This window comes from Eutrigla gurnardus, assembly GCF_963514095.1.
Source record: "Eutrigla gurnardus genome assembly, chromosome: 9".
NCBI lineage: Eukaryota > Metazoa > Chordata > Actinopteri > Perciformes > Triglidae > Eutrigla > Eutrigla gurnardus.
Window position 1 is genome coordinate 2428543 of NC_139923.1, and position 19104 is coordinate 2447646.

The window sequence follows — 19104 nt, forward strand, 5'->3', positions numbered from 1 at the left end:
CCAGCCACCACAACCTACCCAATATGATATCATAATTATTGATATTGAATGTTAAGCATTATAATCACAACAGTGTGGTAGATTTTCTCAATTTACCAGTGAAAAATAGTGACGTTTGTCTGTGCCCCCTCCCTCTCTGAGATTTGGTTTCGCCCACCTTGCTCGGACCTGCGCTTCTCTACTGTCTCTCCCGGTCTCTCCCCGTACGTGTACGAAGCATCAGCGGTGGTATGAAGAAAGCACGCGAAAAAAAGCAAAAGAATAAAAGTATCTTCCCAACAGGAGGTAGCTACTGCTAGGGCTCCAGTGCCACCACTCACGAGTCAAATCATGTTACTGAACAAAAGTTAGTCCCCCCCCAGCCGGCGAGTTTGACAGTGCGTGTGCGTATAGCCCCGTTCACATACGTCGCTACCCGCCCGTCACTCGCTTACTTGCTGAATTCTACTCGCTGGCAAAAAAAATTCACTTCCGCCGGCGGCGACTTCAAGCGGCAACTCTCTGTGGAACTCTCTGTTGACGTCAACTGTCAATCATCTCTATTCTACATTGTGATTGGTACTCGCTTGGTACACTTCACTTCACTCGCATCGCATCATAAAATAATTTTATCTCCGATCGACCACATCGCATCGCCTGTCCTGGCCACATTCGGCTAGAACACATTCACATTCATTGACAGCTGTCGCTCAGAGATGGGCGAGTGGCGACGTATGTGAACGGGGCTTTAGTCAAAACCAAAACACCAAGGAAGGCTGAGGAATAGTCACCCACTTATATTATTATTATTAATAATAATAAAATATTTTCTTGAATGCTTAAACTCCTCAACCCCATTTAGTATGTCAACATGTGTATCAGTACCAGCAGTTTGTAAGAAATTGGTCAGTAATTGATATGTCATATTTTGTTTCTCAGAATTCACCAAATTGATGCTTTAAAATTAAATTATTCAAAAATGTTATCCCGGGGGGGCATGCCCCCGGACCCCCCTAGAGGATCGCAAGCCCCCCCACCTTAGTCTCCAAAGATCCTGTGGGAAATACAAACCCATTTGTAATCGGGACAAAATACTTAAAGTTAGAGGCAATTAAGGCCCACAAGTCCTAAAAAGAACACTTGCACACGCTTTAATGTGTATTCTGTACAAGTTCAAGAACCATTCTTATGCATTTTCTGAGTCGGTCACCTTCATTTTAGGCACAAACTATTTGGGCTGGTAAACCCAACCTGCCAAAGTGGCTGGTGGCCAAAGAATTTAACTTCAGGCCCTGTGTGTGTGTGTGTGTGTGTGTGTGTGTGTGTGTGTGTGTGTGTGTGTGTGTATATAGTGTGTATATATATATATATATATATATATATATATATATATATATATATATATATATATATACATACATACATACATACATACATAGCAGGCGGAAATCTCAACCCCCCCCCCAATGTTCAATTCAAAGTTACGCCCTTGCCTACAGATACACTGCATTCTGGGATTTGGAGTACAAAACCAACAATAAGTGAAGGAAAACTCAATGCCACTTTCTCATGAAAAGGATTTATATGTTGTAACTAAGGATTTTATTGTTATGGGATTTATTAATGCATAAACCTCTTCCATCATGACACTTGACTTTTTAGCTCTTTAATTCAGCTCTCTGGCATTATGTTTATCAATAATTATTAATAAATATATTATGACTTAATAAAATATATGCAGACATAACGGTCGAAAGGCATTTTTCACTTGCTAGCAAACCAAAAGTTTTGGTATAAAGATTTAGTTTAGTTACAACCTATAAAAGCTTGATAAATGGTAACTTATCAGAAAGTGGAATAAAATTCTTCATCCGTCCCTGCTGAGAAATGGTTCTACTGTCAGAAACAACAGCAGCAATGTGTTAAATAAAGGTTTTCTACAAATGTACATCATACATGTACAATTGTTAAATATATAACTTTAGGCTTTTGAAAATACATTTAATCCTTCTGCCCCCCCCCAAACAGACATGACAGCGCTGTTTCTTGTGTGAAATTGTTTGCATGTGTTTCATTAAAACCTACAATGCTCATTGCAAGTTGCATGTGGCTCTGGAGAATGTAAAAGCTGATTGAATGCATAATGTAGTCCGGTGGAGAAGAGCAAGAAATCACTTAGAATTCTGCAGTTTTTATGATGAAAGAGGAAACTTTTCACACTGATACAAAACACCTTGCAAAATACACTATATTGCCAAAAGTATTCACTCACCCATCCAAATAATTGAAATCAGGTGTTCCAATCACTTCCATGGCCACAGGTGTATAAAAGCAAGCACCTAGGCATGCAGACTGTTTCTACAGACCTCCAAACTTCATGTGGCCTTCAGATTAGCTCAAAAACAGTGTAGAGAGCTTCGTGGAATGGGTTTCCACAGCGATCAGCTGCATCCAAGCCATACATCAGCAAGTGCAAAGCAAAGCGTCAGATGCAGTGGTGTAAAGCACAATAAATGCTTATTAGAAAGACTACACCAGGGCTATTCAATTGCGGCCCCCTGGCCGGATCCATCCTGCAAAGGAATATTTACTGGACCTTTTAGTGAAAAAACATAAAAAAAATACTGGCCTTATAGTGGCCGATATGAGCTGCCCTTTCTCATCTCCGCACAGCACAGACTTGCTCCGCAAGGCGCGCGGCCACAACAATCCTGCCGCTACATTCTTCTTTGTGTACTTTACGCGTCTGATGTTGTTTGATGACCGTTCCGCCTCGTTGAATCACCACAATGTCGCTTTCTACTCTACTTTCTATTTTCTACTCTCTCTATGGAAAGTTGACATAGAAAACACTGTATTTTGTTTTTATTTTTGTAGTATTTTGTAAGTTGTTGCACTCTTCAGACTCGTGCTGTGAGTGGTACCGGACCGGAACACCCACAAGTTTACTAGAAATATGTGCTGATGGACTTGTATGTAAAGTTTCAGTCATGTTCTCTCTGTGAGACGGCGCTCCTTGAAAACAACATCAAGCCATGCGTGTGTCGTATTACGACATGATGACGTATGTCAGGCAATCTGGCCGAGGCCCGTTTGGGTTGTAGCAATGTGAGTGCAAACCGGCGGGGACCCCTGTGGGGGCACGGTACTGATTGAATGGCCCTGGTGTGCACTTTGTTGTTTTTTGATAAGCTGTGGAACTCTGAGTTAACCTATTTCTACCTGTATTTTTATGAACTGTTAAGTTGTTGCATTTTGAGTAAACCTATAACCTATATTTTACTTGATAAAATGAAGAGAATATATATGCACTCATATGTCGTTGTAGTGTTTAACAGTATCTGTAGCTATTAATGTGATGCTTATCATTTTCAAGCCATATATTTCCGTCCCCTCATTTTGGATTGTTTCCATCAACAGGCCCTCATTCAAAACTAATTGAATAGCCCTGGACTACACACCCAAAGTGTGTGATGTATGTGTTTGGTACCAGGTTGTAAAGTTACTTACAATAACAACAGGTCATGCTCATATTTACGCTACCATCTGATAAAAAAAGAGTCGCTAAATTAAACACATCAGGTAAGATAATGTTACATGTTATTTGTACATGAAACAGAGCTAAGTTATCTTTGTTGTGTTGGACATACATCGCATGAGACGAGTGATTTAGTTCACTGAGCGGTTTCACACAAAACGAAATGATACTACCAAAACCACAAAGTGTGACTTTCTTGGCTTGCAAAATTATCTCTTAAATTGACAAACATTAATGGAACAATTCAAACGGAATCAAAAATGAATTTGCTCTTGCTTTTGACCTATTTTTTCTGAAATAAGGGGGGACACTGGCATGGGCATGACTTTGCCCTCTATATAAATAGAATATGAGTAAAACGGACATTGCACTGTTAAATCCTGCAAAAGGAAATGGCAATTGTCGTTAGTTGTTGGTGTTGGTGACAACAAACATCACTGGGGCAGTTAAGTGTAGTCGCAGCTTGCTGGGTAAGAGAGTGCACGCAGCTCCGGTGATGGCTGGCTAGTTAGCTAGTTAGCTTGTCCTTCTACAGGGCAGTGGGGACAGAGTAGGAGGGAAAGTTTGACACTGCTGATGGCCACCAGCTCGGTGTTTAGCTCATTTTCTGTAACCAAGTTAGCTTTAAAGCATGCAAACTAGCTAGTGGTCCTCTAGCTAACTGGTTAGCATGATAATTCCACCCTGGTTACGGAAAATGAGAAAATAATAATGTGCTTTCCTAGTTTCCTAATGTGCTTTCCCAGTGTGACAAGCGTGTTTGGATGTAGCAATAAGTTGTTAAGTTTGACTCATTAGGCTTCTCTGATTCTCTACCTACATAACTTTACAACTTCAGTGCTAATTTTAGTCATAACTTCAAAACCTCACTCTTAGCTCCATCCTTCTATAGTCTATTTCCATGTTAACACCCATGTTTTCAACAATCCCTTAAGAACTATTTCTTCCAAAAAGGGTTCTTAATGAAAGCCTAAAGGTACGTTCAAACCAAACTCAAAGTGGATTTTACACACGGCACTGTCACATACAAAGTCAATGCAAAGAGACGAACGCATGCAAATTCATGCTGGGGCGGCATCGGGTGGCGGGAATGACATGAATAATGCGACGCAAATGAGCTGCAAAATTTGCGTGATGCTGTGACACAAAAGCCGGGATCATCCCTATGTTCCCCGGGTCCTATGTTCCCCGGGTCCTATGTTCCCCGCTTTGTATGGAACCGGGGAACATAGGACCCTTTTTTTAAAAAAAGGTCCTATGTTCCCCACTGTTCACCCAAAGACCCGGGAAACATAGGACCCTTTTTTAAATAAAGGGTCCTATGTTCCCCACCGTTGCCGGTTGACGGACGCGGAGAATCTCTCTCTCTCTCTCTCTCTCTCTCTCTCTCTCTCTCTCTCTCTCTCTCTCATACTTTTTACTGGACTCAATCGACCAAGGAAAAGTGGTATAATCTGATATTTTAGATCGGAGTTTTGAAAAAAGCGTCAAATCTTCCAGCCCTCTCCCTCACGTATTTTACACGGGCGGCAATGCACCATTCTCGGGGAGCGCTTTGGGAGGGTCCCCTCTCTGGGTCTCCGGGCCTGGAGCTTCTGGGACTGGTTCTGGTTTTACAGCTTCTGATGATAATATTTCAACTCCAGTCAAGTACCACTGCACTATGACACCCCCCCCCCCCACACACACACACACACACACACACACACGCACAAATGCACGCGCAGTGCAAACTTTGGACTAAGAACATGAGGAAAAAAATGGATCAGCTGGTGTGTGTGTGTGTGTGTGTGTGTGTGTGTGTGTGTGTCGTGTGCAGACGAACCTGACAAATATTTAGGCTACAGATGGACAAGCAACAAATAAATTAATCATAATTTAATTTATTTTATTTTGAAAATCGACCGGATTCTCTCGCCTCGGTGCCCGACCTCCTGTCTGGTACGATCTGGTCTATCCAGCTTGACAAACGGCGCTCTCACTCTGTGACTTTTCCTAAAATGATGTTGGGCAGCAAATACAATAAATATAATTCACACACACAAAAAAAATCGTTCATGTTTTATAATTTTTACACATAGGCCTACCATGCACGTTTACACATAGCCTCTATCGTGTAGAAATGCACGTTCATTCATTAGACCACCAGAGAAATCACCGATTTGCGTCGACATAACAGTATGTCCAGTAGGCTACATGATATCTAAAGAAAGACGAAATTCGTTTTATAAAGCCAGTACCTGCATGGTGCAAACTAGTGGGAATATCAAACAAAGAAAACTATGGATGCTTCCGTAAAAAAAAAAAAAAAAAGGTGCTGCGCTCTCCTCCCTACTCACCTGCAGCTCACTGAGAGTTGCCAGGGTGCGCTCTGTTTCTCTCAGTGGGAAAACTAAGAAGATTACATAGGTCTAGGCCTATAAAAAGACTTCAACATGGAAGATCTAATGAGTCAAAACACTCAACATAAATTATAGGCTGCATATTTATAATTATTTGAAACATTTCTCTCTTTTTTCAATTTACTCAGGCCACTAGGGGTGCTGCATCACTCCCAGCACCCCTACTTCCTGTGGCCATGGTTTATTACCAATGAGTAGATGATGGCTACGTTAATCACTGGAGATCGAGGGGGTAAAGTGTTGGTTTTTGAAAACTTTAGGTACCACAGGCACCGCACCAACCTAGAAAATATCAGATGGAGATGTTGGAGATTAAACTGCAGGGCAGTATTGAGGACGAACATCTTCGATGTGGATGAGGACGATCCTCATATCATTGTGCAGGACGTTGGAGAGCACGTGCATCCCCCTGACGCATCCCCCCCAAATGTTGCACAATGCAGGTTTCCGGCAAGTGCTTACAGCAGAGGTACAGAGAGAACCCACGGTCCCAATCCGAAGGGTCTACAACGCCCAAAGAGTAGACCTGCAGCGGCGTCAGAGGCGGCAACGTCGACTCCAGGGTGGAGGTGACATCGCACCACCTCAGGGCTTCCTCTCAGTGAGGTCTGTCATGTCCAGAGCCCGTACAGCCGTGATGTCTCCCATCCCAGCTACAATTGAGGAGGTCAGAATTGAAGGGCCATGGGGGGAAACATGGGGCAGGGACCAATTTCTCTGCCACAAAGATGACGACTGGGGCATTGCAGTCTTTGCCACAGACGACAACTTGAAGAAGCTGCGACACTGTAGAACTGTATACATGGACGCGACATTCAAGTCCTGCCCACGCCCCTACAACCAGGTTTTCACGGTACTAGGGGACGTGCATGGCTTTGTCGTCCCTCTGGTACATGTCCTCATGAGCCAGCGCACGATTGGACACTACCGCCAAGTGTTCAACTGTGTTAAGAGAGCAACCAGGAGAATTACGCACCACCACTGGAGACCTCGCAAAGTCATCTGCGACTTTGAACAGGCACTGATAACTGCGCTGGAAACAGAGTTTCCGAGGTCTCGAGTGTGTGGATGCAATTTCCATTTTAACCAGGCCCTGTGGAAGAGGGTACAGGGACTTGGACTGGCTCCTGCATTTCGCGGTAACAATCGTTTGACAGCAGTCATCCGTAAAGTGATGGCACTGGGCCACCTGCCACTGGCCCTGGTCCAAAACAACTTTGATCTGCTGGTTCATCAACGTAACACCAGGCGCGCCCAGCGGGACCACCCAGAGCTGCAGGACTTCTTGCAATATGTCCGCAACACCTACGTCCACCCTGGAGCAGCCTTCCCCCCTGCAATGTGGAATGTGTTTGAGAGAAACATGGAACAAAGGACCAACAACCATGTTGAATGTAAGTGATTAAGACTGATTTTCTGATTAATTGATTTGATTGGATTTATTTAGGCTATTTATTTATTTTAATTTATTCGTATAAAACAGTATGAAAAAAACAGAACAGGATCGAACGCGGCTCATTCAATCTCAAAGCACTTTTATAATAAACTATATCTAATAATCAGATGAACAGAGAGTTTAATTTTTGTGCGTCATCTCGGCCTAAACACCTAAAAAAAAAAAAAAAAGCTAGGCCTATGTATTTTCATGTTTATAAAGCCACAATCAGCATAATCAATACCCTTTAACATTTTTTAAACAAGTTGTTTTTTGTTTTTAGCTTATCATCGCACTCTGAACGATGCCGTTCAAGTGCGCCACCCATCGCTATGGATGTTTCTTCGCCACCTGAAAGACCAGCAGCAGCTTGCTGAGGAGAAGCTGGAGATGGCAGACCGGGGTGATGCTCCTCCAACAAGGAGACGCAAGTGGAGGGAGTTGGAGGCCCGTCTCCAGAGGCTCAGAGGGCAGTACATTGCAGGTCACAGAGATCTGGAATCATATTGGAAGGCTGTCAGCCGCAGCATTTTCCATTAGGCAGTTAAGCCACCCTTTTCTTTTTTGGTGATAAACGGACGTTTTCCCATTCTTTTTTTTAATCACTTTTTTAAAAAACTTTTTTGAAAAAAAAGGAAAAAAACTTGAAGGAGAGTTTTCCGTTTTGGATGCTGATTTTTCCATTAGGCAGCTTTGCCCCTCTTTCATTTTTTTGGTGAGGACGTTTTCCCCCTCTTCTTTCTTTTTTGAAAAAACAAAACAAAAAAACTTTTAAGTGGAGTTTGCAGTTTTTGATGCAGAAAATTTCATTAGGCATTTTAGCCCCTCCTTCATTTTTGGTGAGGACGTTTTTCCCCTCTTTCTTTTTGGAAAAAAAAACTTTTAAGTGGAGTTTCCAGTTTTTGACTCGTATTTTATTGTTATTGTTATAATAACTATTTATGGTCCTTTACAAGTTCACTATTAAATTATTGTTTTTGAAAGAAAGTGTACCAAGTGATTATTCAATACAACATGTCCTCAACACTTTTTGTCAAACAATTTTGTCACCAACAAATTAACACTGTTTAAGAGGAATTTTGACAACTCCATGCTGTTTAGTTTTTTTTGTTATTGTTAATTTTCGTTTCTTTTGAATTTTGTGTGTATTATGGAGCTGTTTGTACGGATCCCCAGATATGACATGCAAAAAATAAGAAAAAAGTTGTGGCCACGAAATATTAATTAGTTCCCACAAAATAGTAATTTGTGGCCACGAAATAGGTATAACGTGCGCACGAAATAATAAAGCATAGGCTACTATTCTTGGACAGCTGGACAAGAAAATCGAGTGCACCTTCTCAAACAGGAACAGTCGCTGAACTACGAAGCCTGGCATTGCAGGGACTTATTATCAGTGAGAGGCATTCTCCGTGCTGCGCATCGGCCCCTCAGTCTGTGGGTAGCTCGTGTGTGCGTAGCCTGTGAATGTGTGTATTAATCCCTCTCTGGTCAGCATCTCTGTTAAAATGAATAAACACAAATCGCCGCAGAGCGCGAGCCTGGCACAGAGGTGCGCGCTCTGGCGCAACTGGCACAATCGGCACAGAAATGAAATTGGCTCCGCTCCGCAGTAGCGTCCCAACCGACGTAACTACAACATAACACAAACTTATCTGACAGCTCTCACTTCTTCTGCTCCTCCCCACTCACACACCTACAGGCACACACAGACAGACAGGACTCTGTCTTCCTCACCCTCAACCCAGCCCATTATAAAATGCGTTATATTATTATTTTATTATTATATTTTTCTACTTGTGGAGAAGACAGTGTTGAGTTCTCTTTCTGCCTTATGGACAGTGCCATGGATGTATTTGCCACAGAGTGAACTACTGATATCTTTTGTCTAGTGCTGAACTGTGACCAAGCGCGCTGTCCGCTGTCTCGGTGCTGAAATGAATGACAGCGCGTCACTGAGAGAGAGAGAGAGACGGAGATCGCGGCGGATGCATCTTTATCCACAGGATGCGCTGCGCTCTGACTCTTTCTTTTCTTTCTTCCTACCAGCTCTCCTGTTCGTCTACACATTTGTTTTTCAGTGTATGACTCCTGCCCTCCCTGCAGATTAACAGCTGATTTGAGAACCTAATGCATATGATTTACTATTGCACATTTCCTTTTGCTGCTATAATAAACATTTTCTCAGGATTTATTGTGATACAAATATGATGGAAACTGGTAACAAACGTGCAGTAAAATGACAGAAAGAAGTGGCAGGAAAGAAGTTTTGCTCAAGACAAAGTTTCTTCATCTTATAGAATGAAAATGTCAATTTGTTAGGCTTTCAAATCACCAAATGATTTGCTTGGAATAATTTCGTTTGTTGTAATGGTTGTGAGCATAGACAACGGACGTCTTGGCTGAGCCAAATGTCATTTTACGTGTAGGTGGAGCTGAACAGGCAGACGCACAGAGGCATGCGTAAAACACACATTTTAACTACTTCGTGCTGTTGCTTTTTTTGTTTGTTTGTTTGTTTTTTCTTTACCTTTCGTTTCCTTTGGATCTTTGTGCATATTATAAAGCTGTCCTGGTCCCTGTTTGTAAGCCTTTTTTATCCGGAGGAAATTCCCCAAAGTTGCAACAACTTGTAGTGATCCACTGGGTTTTGCCTATAGTCTGTTGGAGCTATGGGCTCGTTGATTTGCAGCTTTGCTCCCCAGGTTTTTTTCATGATCAATTATCCTTGGCGTTTGCGCACGGGGATGTGCGGACCTGTAATGAATGAATGAATGAATGTTTTGTTTGTTTTTTTGCCGTAAGTTGTGTGCGTAATGTGCACAGGTGCATTAATGGGACCGTGGCAGTCGGCGTTTGGACGGCTGGTGTGGGGGCGATTCCAAAGCATCATAGTGGATTATTTATGGTGTGTTGTTACCCTGTAAAGGCCCGTCTGGACGCAGCACGGCCGGGTCCGTCTGCAGCCAAGCGGGACGAGGGAGAGGATTGGCGTGGTCACCTCGGCGTCTCTCGTGTGGACAGACCAACAAACTCTCCCTCACTCGCCCTCACCACGCGCCAACACACACACACACACACCTGCACACGGGGGGGAGACTTTGTGTTTATTTATTAAGCTTCCACTGACTGTATCACATCTGTACGCATGTCTTAAAACGTGCGTGTGTGTCAACCGGCAACAGCGGGGAACATAGGACCCTTATTTAAAAAGAAGGTCCTATGTTCCCCGGCAACAGCGGGTTCCATACAAACCGGGGAACATAGGAGCTTTTTTGGAAAAAACGGGGAACATAGGACCTTTTTTAAAACAAAAGGTCCTATGTTCCCCGATCGGACCCGGGGAACATAGAACCCGGGGAACATAGGTACGCTCCCCAAAAGCCTATATGCTGAATGAAATTCACTGACTCACAGACCACCCCTGGGTGATGTTATGAACTCGACTACACCTCAACATGTACAAAGCAGCCATAGTAGTTATTTCAGCCATTATTGATGAAACACTGTCGGTGTCTAAACGGAGCTAAGCACCCACTATGGTGTCTATCCTGGGTGATGCGAATAAACACGAATACAGCGAATAAATACAGCTGAGCCTGCGGTCAAACTCACGCGAGTAATGCAAGGTGGAATTTGGCTTTGGTGTGAATATACCTTGTGAAAAGTGAAACCTAACAAAGTTGTTTTGTCGCCTAAACCCAAGCCAAGGTTTTGTTTGAATTTGCAATGTTGAGTAGTGGGGTGTCATAGTTTGAGGTGTATGGTTAGTTACGGCAAGGCGCCCATCGGTGATAAGTTGGAATGAGAACTGGTTGGAGGTGCAGGAGTTTTTTTTTTGATTAATTAAATAACTGTACTTTTATATGGTCACACATGTGCATAAATGCAAAAAACCGAATTTGTAAAGTAACTACAGCTGTCAGATAAATGTAGTAAACAGTAAAACATTCCCATGAATTTTAGTGGAGTATAAAGTGGCATGGATATAGAATACAAAAATCACATCACGTTTGCACTTAAATGTAGTACTTGAGTACTCCACCACTCGTTGACTCTTTCAAATATGTCATGTTTCTGCTGAAGTGCAAAAGTTTTATGTTCTCACCATAAAAAATGCTGATGTGATTTTTCACCTTCTCCACCCGACTCATGTTCAGCACAAGATCATCTGAGTTGTCCCAACAGAAACATCAACAGCTCATCCAGATACATGTTTTTATCATTAACTCATACAATTTAATTTGCTCAGTTAAGTCACTTACTGTATAATATCACAATGTGTTTCTTTACATAAACTATATTGCCAAAAGTATTCACTCACCCATCCAAATAATTGAAATCGGGTGTTCCAATCACTTCCATGGCCACAGGTGTATAAAAGCAAGCACCTAGGCATACAGACTGTTTCTACAAATGTGTGAAAGAATGGGTCGCTCTCAGGAGCTCAATGAATTCCAGCGTGGTACTGTGATAGGATGCTACCTGTGCAACAAGTCCAGTGGTGAAATGTCCTCACTCCTAAATATTCCACAGTCAACTGTCAGTGGGATTAGAACAAAGTGGAAGCAATTGTGAACGACAGCAACTCAGCCAAGAAGTGGTACGGGGCGTACCCACCAAACGCGATGAAACTTCATCGCGCGACAAGATTACATGTAAAGTCAATGCAAAGACGCGATTAGACGCTTCATCGCGCCGGGCGACGCGATGGACGCGATAGCGCGGCGCGATGGACGCGATGGACGCGATGGACGCGAAAAATCGCTTCATCGCTTCATCGCGCCATCGCTTCATCGCGCCATCGCGCCATCGCTCGAGTTGAAATAATTGAACTTTTGCGGCGAATTCGAAGTGCTGACGTACGGACGTCCTGGTGTTCCCTCGCTTTTTGCCACAATATTTATATATTATATTATATTATATATTGCCCATAATCAAAGTTGGGGGGCGCACGCACGCGCGCGCACACACACACACATACATACATATCAATCCCAGCTCTTTCACACACAGAGATCTTTTTTTTTGCGATTGTTTATCACTGGGGCTTATGGCCGGCTATGAAGCACCAGTTCTGGGCAGAGCAGCAGCTAAACCTCCCGGTCCTGTACCCTGGTTAGCAGGTCTTCAAACTGGGCAACAGTCAGCCTGAAGTACCGCTGGAACCGGCCGTCGTCCAGGCGCAGCTCCTGCAGGAGACGGTGGAACTCGGCGAGCTCACGCCGCCTCCGTAGGGTAGCATGCACCCAGAACCGACGTCGGCGCCTAGCCCGCAGACGAAGCTGGGAACTTCTCCAGAGTAGATACAGTGCAGCGATGGTGGTTATCTCAGCCATGATCGACGAGAGAATGAAATGGCGGAAGAAATGTTGTTGTTTGGGCGAGCTCGACGCGATGACGCGATGCCGCGATGAGGCGTTTTTTGGCATATTGGACCGGCGTCAAAACTGGAGCGTCTAGCGCGACGCGATTTCATTTGTCGCGCGTTTCAATCGCGTTCATCGCGTTTGGTGGGTACGCTCCGGTAGACCACGTAAAATGACGGAGCGGGGTCAGCGGATGCTGAGGCACATATTGCACAGAGGTCACCAACTTTCTGTAGAGTCAATCGCTACAGACCTCCAAACTTCATGTGGCCTTCAGATTAGCTCAAGAACAGTGTAGAGAGCTTCATGGAATGGGTTTCCATGGCGATCAGCTGCATCCAAGCCATACATCAGCAAGTCCAATGCAAAGCGTCGGATGCAGTGGTGTAAAGCACGCCGCCACTGGACTCTAGAGCAGTTGAGACGTTCTCTGGAGTGACCAATCATGCCTCTCCATCTGGCAATATGATGGACGAGTCTGGGTTTGGCAGTTGCCAGGACAACGGTACTTGTCTGACTGCATTGTGCCACGTGTAAAGTTTGGTGGAGGGGGATTATGGTGTGGGGGTGTTTTTCAGGAGCTGGGCTTGGCCCCTTAGTTCCAGTGAAAGGAACTCTGAATGCTTCAGCATACCAAGAGATGAACAATTCCACGCTCCCAACTTTGTGGAACAGTTTGGGGATGGCCCCTTCCTGTTCCAACATGACTGTGCACCAGTGCACAAAGCAAGGTCCATAAAGACATGGATGAGAGAAATTGGTGTGGATGAACTTGACTGGCCTGCACAGAGTCCTGACCTCAACCCGATAGAACACCTTTGGGATGAATTAGAGTGGAGACTGAGAGCCAGGCCTTCCCTCCAACATCAGTGTGACCTCACAAATACACTTCTGAAAGAATGGTCAAAAAGTTCCATAAACACACTCCTAAACCTTGTGGAAAGCCTTCCAGAATGGGATGTCACTTAAGTTCATATGCGAGTCAAGGCAGGTGAGCCAACACTTTTGGCAATATAGTGTAGATATGGTGGTGTGTCTAAAAACGTCTCATCATTGACTCTGTTCATCTTTGGTCTGTAAACACGAAACAGAGTTTTGTGCCAAACGAAAAGAAACCCCTCCAGCAGCTCATCATAATAATCTGCTTTTTTTTTCAAAATCTCCAGGACAATAAACATGTTTTTCCCCAGAGAGTAGAAGAACTTCAGGCTGCAGTTTCCACAGGTCCCCCAAGCATGAGGCAAGAGGTGACGACCCGCCTGCCATCCAACTCTGATAGCAGCTGATGATTGGTTCAGCAGCAGCGTTGGCGGATGCTCCACTGGGTGATGATGGTCGATGAACAATGGGAACCAGTCTCTCTCTGTGGAGCGTCTGTCCTCGCCACCACTGTCAGGAGACCTTGAGGATAAAAATTACAACCAATCAGTGTCAGCTACATGAGTCTGATTAAGTCTAAATTAACTTTATAAAACAAGATATTTTATATCATATATTAAACTGTTATAAATGTCTCATGTTTATCTATAACTTGGATATACCAAAAGTAAAAGTATTCATTGTGTAACATAGATCCTTTCAAGGATTTTAAAACTGTAGTTCTTCAACATGGAGCCAATTTTAGAAAACTGTAGATTAATAGTATAGTACTGCCTCATATCATATCAGCATATCATATGTTATACAAAAAAAAGTAACAATAGACATTTTCTATTGTCTGTAAAAAGCAATGATGTATTTTGTGGTTTGACCAAATTGGTGGCAGAAAGTGACAGTTGGGTAGTAGGCCTAGTGCCAACGTCACAAAGAAAATGGTTCATCTGGACCCCTTCCGCTTATTTTACTGGTTTACCAACATACTGGCTGTCTGACATTAATAATTTAACAATCAATGTGGTGAATTTCCTGAGCCGTACTAAATGCCCTCAGATACAGTGGCATAACAAACATCTTCTGAAGTTTGGAGGGTGGAAAAAAACCTATATCCATACAAAAGAAAACTCAAGGCATACAAATCTGTTGCATAAATGTGTGTAGAGTAAATGTCAAATCACAGATTATTGCTTATTACCAGATGGCCCATTCATTCATTACACTACTTGGCCTGACACATGTTGCTACAATTCTTGAGTTGAGCTGGTCTCGACATTTCTCAGCCTTCCAATAACACGGCCAAGTGTCAACCAATCATATGTTTTTGTTAAATACAATTAAAATACAAGTAGTTCATGACATAAAAAATGCATTGCACCCTTACAACAGTTGAGGAGAAGCACAAACAGCATCATACAAGCATTGTTTCCTTTTCAGGATGTCAAAAGAAGAGAACACAAATTACTTTAATACAATTTAGTCACCATCAGGGTGCTCTTCATCATTTAGGGTAAAGCTTGTACTCGTGCTCCTCTGAGCTCCGACTGCTTGTAAGGATTCAAGTACTGCTGCTCTTTCTTCCCTTGGACTTCCATGGCGGTCTGAACAGTTATCAATTTGTTTCAGACTGGCTGATTAAAAACCGCCAACACTCAGTTTGACTCCTCAGCTTCATGTATTTCTTCCATCTGGTGTCGACGAGCGTCTCCGCTCTGCTGGGCTTCATTAGAGCAAACGAGCCTCACACAGAATTAAAAACCACACAGTCATTCATAATTTGAAATTGAAAACAGCAGAGCTGTCACTCAAACAGAACAGTGTGGTTTTCAGCAGCATGCCGCTGCGTTTCAGAGAAAAAGCATAGTATACAATCCTCCAGTAAGGTGGTTTTGGAGAAGTGGGCATACATTTCCTAGGATTTTTCTTTTACTTTAAGGAAAAGTTCACCCAAAAACAATAAATATTGTATAGAGTACTCACTCCCTTGACTCTCTACAGCCACCGAAAAGGTTTTCTTTTCAGTGGCATAAAGGAGAGTGGTACAAAAATGAAATAATGAATAAAAAAATGAATATCAAGTGCACACTGACTTTAACAGAGGCCCAACTAAAGACAGCAAAGCATATTCACATTATCCTTTTTATCCTGGCAGCTTGTGAAAAGCTGAAATCTACTGATTCGAAGAAATCAGCAAAGCTAATATTGTAAACAATACACACAACTATAAGCCCCGCAACAGAATCCACATCAATGTTAAATTTATATCAGATGATTAATTTCCTGAATGAATTATGACCTTTGCTTTTTTTTAAGCTGAGCTACACCACATTTTCATGGATACAGTAACATCTAGAGTCTGCATCTCAACGTGTGGAGATATGTCTTCCTGAAGGCTCTGAGACACGAGCTGGGACACTTCTGTCCCTACTGTGGAGAATGAGCTCTAACAGCAATTGTTCACAAAAAGAACCTCTGAGTTGCTCACCACCTGAATTATTAATGTCCATCCTGTTCGACTACAGCTGGAATCCTAAAAAGAGCCGGAGGAGTCAGACAAGGACGCGCTAGATTACAATGAGAACCATACATCACTCGGAAAACAGCATCAACATTCAGACCGGCCCTAAACGCTCTGCTTACAGCTGATTAAACATGGAGGTGAAGGTGTGTCTGGGACACTCCTGTAGTCGAGCACACATGAAATGTATTTGCAAGAAAAGGAGGCAACACTGGCGCTGTGATACGCTTCAGTCAGAACAAAGTGAACACTAAAAACAACATAAAATATCACAACCTGGTGTCCGTTTTTAGAGGAAACATAAGGCAGAGGCTTTGGATCTCAGTATCCCACAATTACAAGTTTGTGAACGCAAACATGCATTCAGGTGATACGTCTCTGATGGAAAATAATCAGAAAATCAGTGGTATTAAATGTTGCATCATAGTTCAGTATTATAATTACCCTACTCCAGTGATTGTCTTTGAAGCAGCTAATTAGCAATACGATGGTGCAGCTTCATAAAAACATAGGGATTCTTGTTAACATCAGTAAAAGTGTGATTTGGTTCACTGTCACAGCTCTCATTCAGTTGTTTTCGGGAAAAAAAGATCTAAAAACCCTCACAAGGTATTTTTGTTTAAAATGAGCGTGAAGTATTTTTGCTGGATCCATTATCATAATTCCTAACATTTCCTTTAGTGTACATTAGCTGAAACTGAGAATTTCTCACAGTCATTGTGGAAGGATGATGTTTCTGAGCTCTCCTACCACAATTTTAGGCATCAAACAATCATGAGGATTATAAAACATTCGAGGCCGGGAAAGATTTACTTTTCAATGTTGACAAAGGCAGAACCGACCAAAATAACTCCTTTCCTCTCACAATAAAAGCCCTAAACATGGATGTAACCATTTAGAGCAGGGGTGTCCAATCTTATCCAAGAAGGGCCGGTGTGGGTGCAGGTTTTTGTTTAGGCCCAGCACTCTTCAATCAAGACCTTGATAAGTTGGATCAGGTTAGGTACTACTGGGCTAAGACAAAAACCTGGACTCACACCTTCTTGGACAAGATTCGACACCCCTGATTTAGAGAAAATCACTAGAAAACTCTAGTATATCTTCCAGTAGCTTAGGCTGTTCATCAATTCACCTCAAACAGACTGACAGATGATGTCAATAGTACCTTGAATTTTTACCTAAATGCAGCACTTGAGCGAATGTACAGACTCAACATTCATGAACTTGTTTATAGTCAAATTGAGTTTCTATCTAGAGCAGAAATGTGAACACAAGTAGCTGAAACAAAAATACCATACACAGGATAATTAATTTACATGCAAAGTAAATAGTCGTTCTTCTCCAAGGAGCATTGCATTTCTGTCTGATTGAGGAGACTGATTTGATTCTGTCTATTCTCCCCTGGTGCGTCCAAAAATAAATTCTAAGTACCTCTGCAACCAGACCAGAGGCTTTAACACACACCAACATACAGGTAAAGTCACACATTTTGTTTAAGGATAGTTATATATATAGTGTGTGTGTGTGTGTGTGTGTGTGTGTGTGTGTGTGTGTGTGTGTGTGTGTGTGTGTGTGTGTGTGTGTGTGTGTGTGTGTGTGTGGCACACATGAGTTCTGCTGCAGTGGCCAACTACACCCTTGCTCCACGGACGGTAATGATCATGTTTGAATGTTAGAAATGAAAAGTTCAACAGCCGTGTGCAGATTTAACTTCTTAAATTTCAAATAAAAAAAAACTATTTTATTAAAAATTATAGTGCAGATCCCAAAGATACCAGTCAGTTGAAAATGCTTTTCAAGCTACGAATCTATGTGTAGCTACTACACTTGGATTTCTGTATGGGGTAAACAAACAAGATGTGACAGGTGAGTTCAGGACATTCTTTTGAGAAGTTCAGTAAAAAACGTTGAGGGCAGATTTTTTTAAATAATAGTTCAGTTAGAGAAAATAGAGACCCAGAATCCTCCAGGTGCATGAGCTGACCTGGAGAACAGGTGAGTTCAATGGCAAGCAAGTTACCATAAAGGGGCAAGTAGAAGCCATCAACGAGGAGGCAGGGATTCAGAACCAAATAAGTATAAAGTCCAAGCAACAAACCAGCAGAGAGCAGGCAGTATGGAAAATAAGTAAATAAAAACTACCAGAGTATAAAGAGGTGCACCTCACCAATAGGAAAGGGCAGGCAGCAAAGACACAGGAGCAGATTTCATGGTCAGGGACAGAAGGCTGAAGTGAATTACCGGGTTATAGGTGGAACACTTGAAAACTATGTCTGTCTCTGCTCCAACTGCATTTCGTTGTTATTAACAATGACAAATAAAAACTGAACTGAAATCGCTTCCCACTAGCCGGCTAATTCAGGCTACTTACGGCTTCTTTATTATTATAGTGCAAAATGGATCGGCAAGAATCAGCCTGTTCCCAACTGCAATCATTAACCTTTCCTCAATGTTTTGTTTCATCTGCTTTTTACATGTGCTTTCCCCGGTCGTACCAAAACGGCAATTTTATTGGCCAGAGTCAGATTTTATTTGCGATCTGACTGGGTGACATCCGTCGGCACCTGAAAAGTTCAACTTTTCTCAACCTTTATTTCCCCCACGCAAGCAATGCAATGGAGCGGACCCACAATTCATTTCGGCATAATGTGGCGCAAGCCCATGCAAAGTCAATGAGAGTGTGTGTGTGTGTGTGTGTTTGAATGTGGTCTTCCTGTGTGGCAGAGGTTTAAATACAAGCTTGATACGTAGGCAGGTAAATGGTGGGGTGATCTGATGTGGTGGGAATGGCTGGCAGGTAGAGTGGAGCAGAAGGGTAATGGAAAAGTACTGTGTTAGCTGGGCCTCAGCTATCTCCAGTTCCTGTGTCCACTGGGACTCTGTCATCTCCAGGTCCTGCCTCCGCTGAGCTCCAGCCCTACAGTTTCTGTCTACACCAGGTCCCAGGATCTTCAGTGGGCACCCGCCGTTACCGACGGGCTTCAGCCTCA

At 42.9% G+C, this 19104-nt stretch overlaps 1 protein-coding gene across 1 annotated transcript in view; it reads right to left on the reverse strand.

Moving 5' to 3' along the window:
* Positions 1-13942: 13942 nt before the first annotated feature.
* LOC311019039 (chemokine-like protein TAFA-5) overlaps positions 13943-19104 on the reverse strand; it is an 81034-nt gene continuing 75872 nt past the window's right edge. Inside the window, exon 4 of the mRNA XM_084018205.1 lies at positions 13943-14124. Within this exon, the coding sequence (XP_083874331.1) occupies positions 14116-14124 (9 nt within the window). The 3' untranslated portion in view covers positions 13943-14115. The remainder of the gene's footprint in view (positions 14125-19104) is intronic.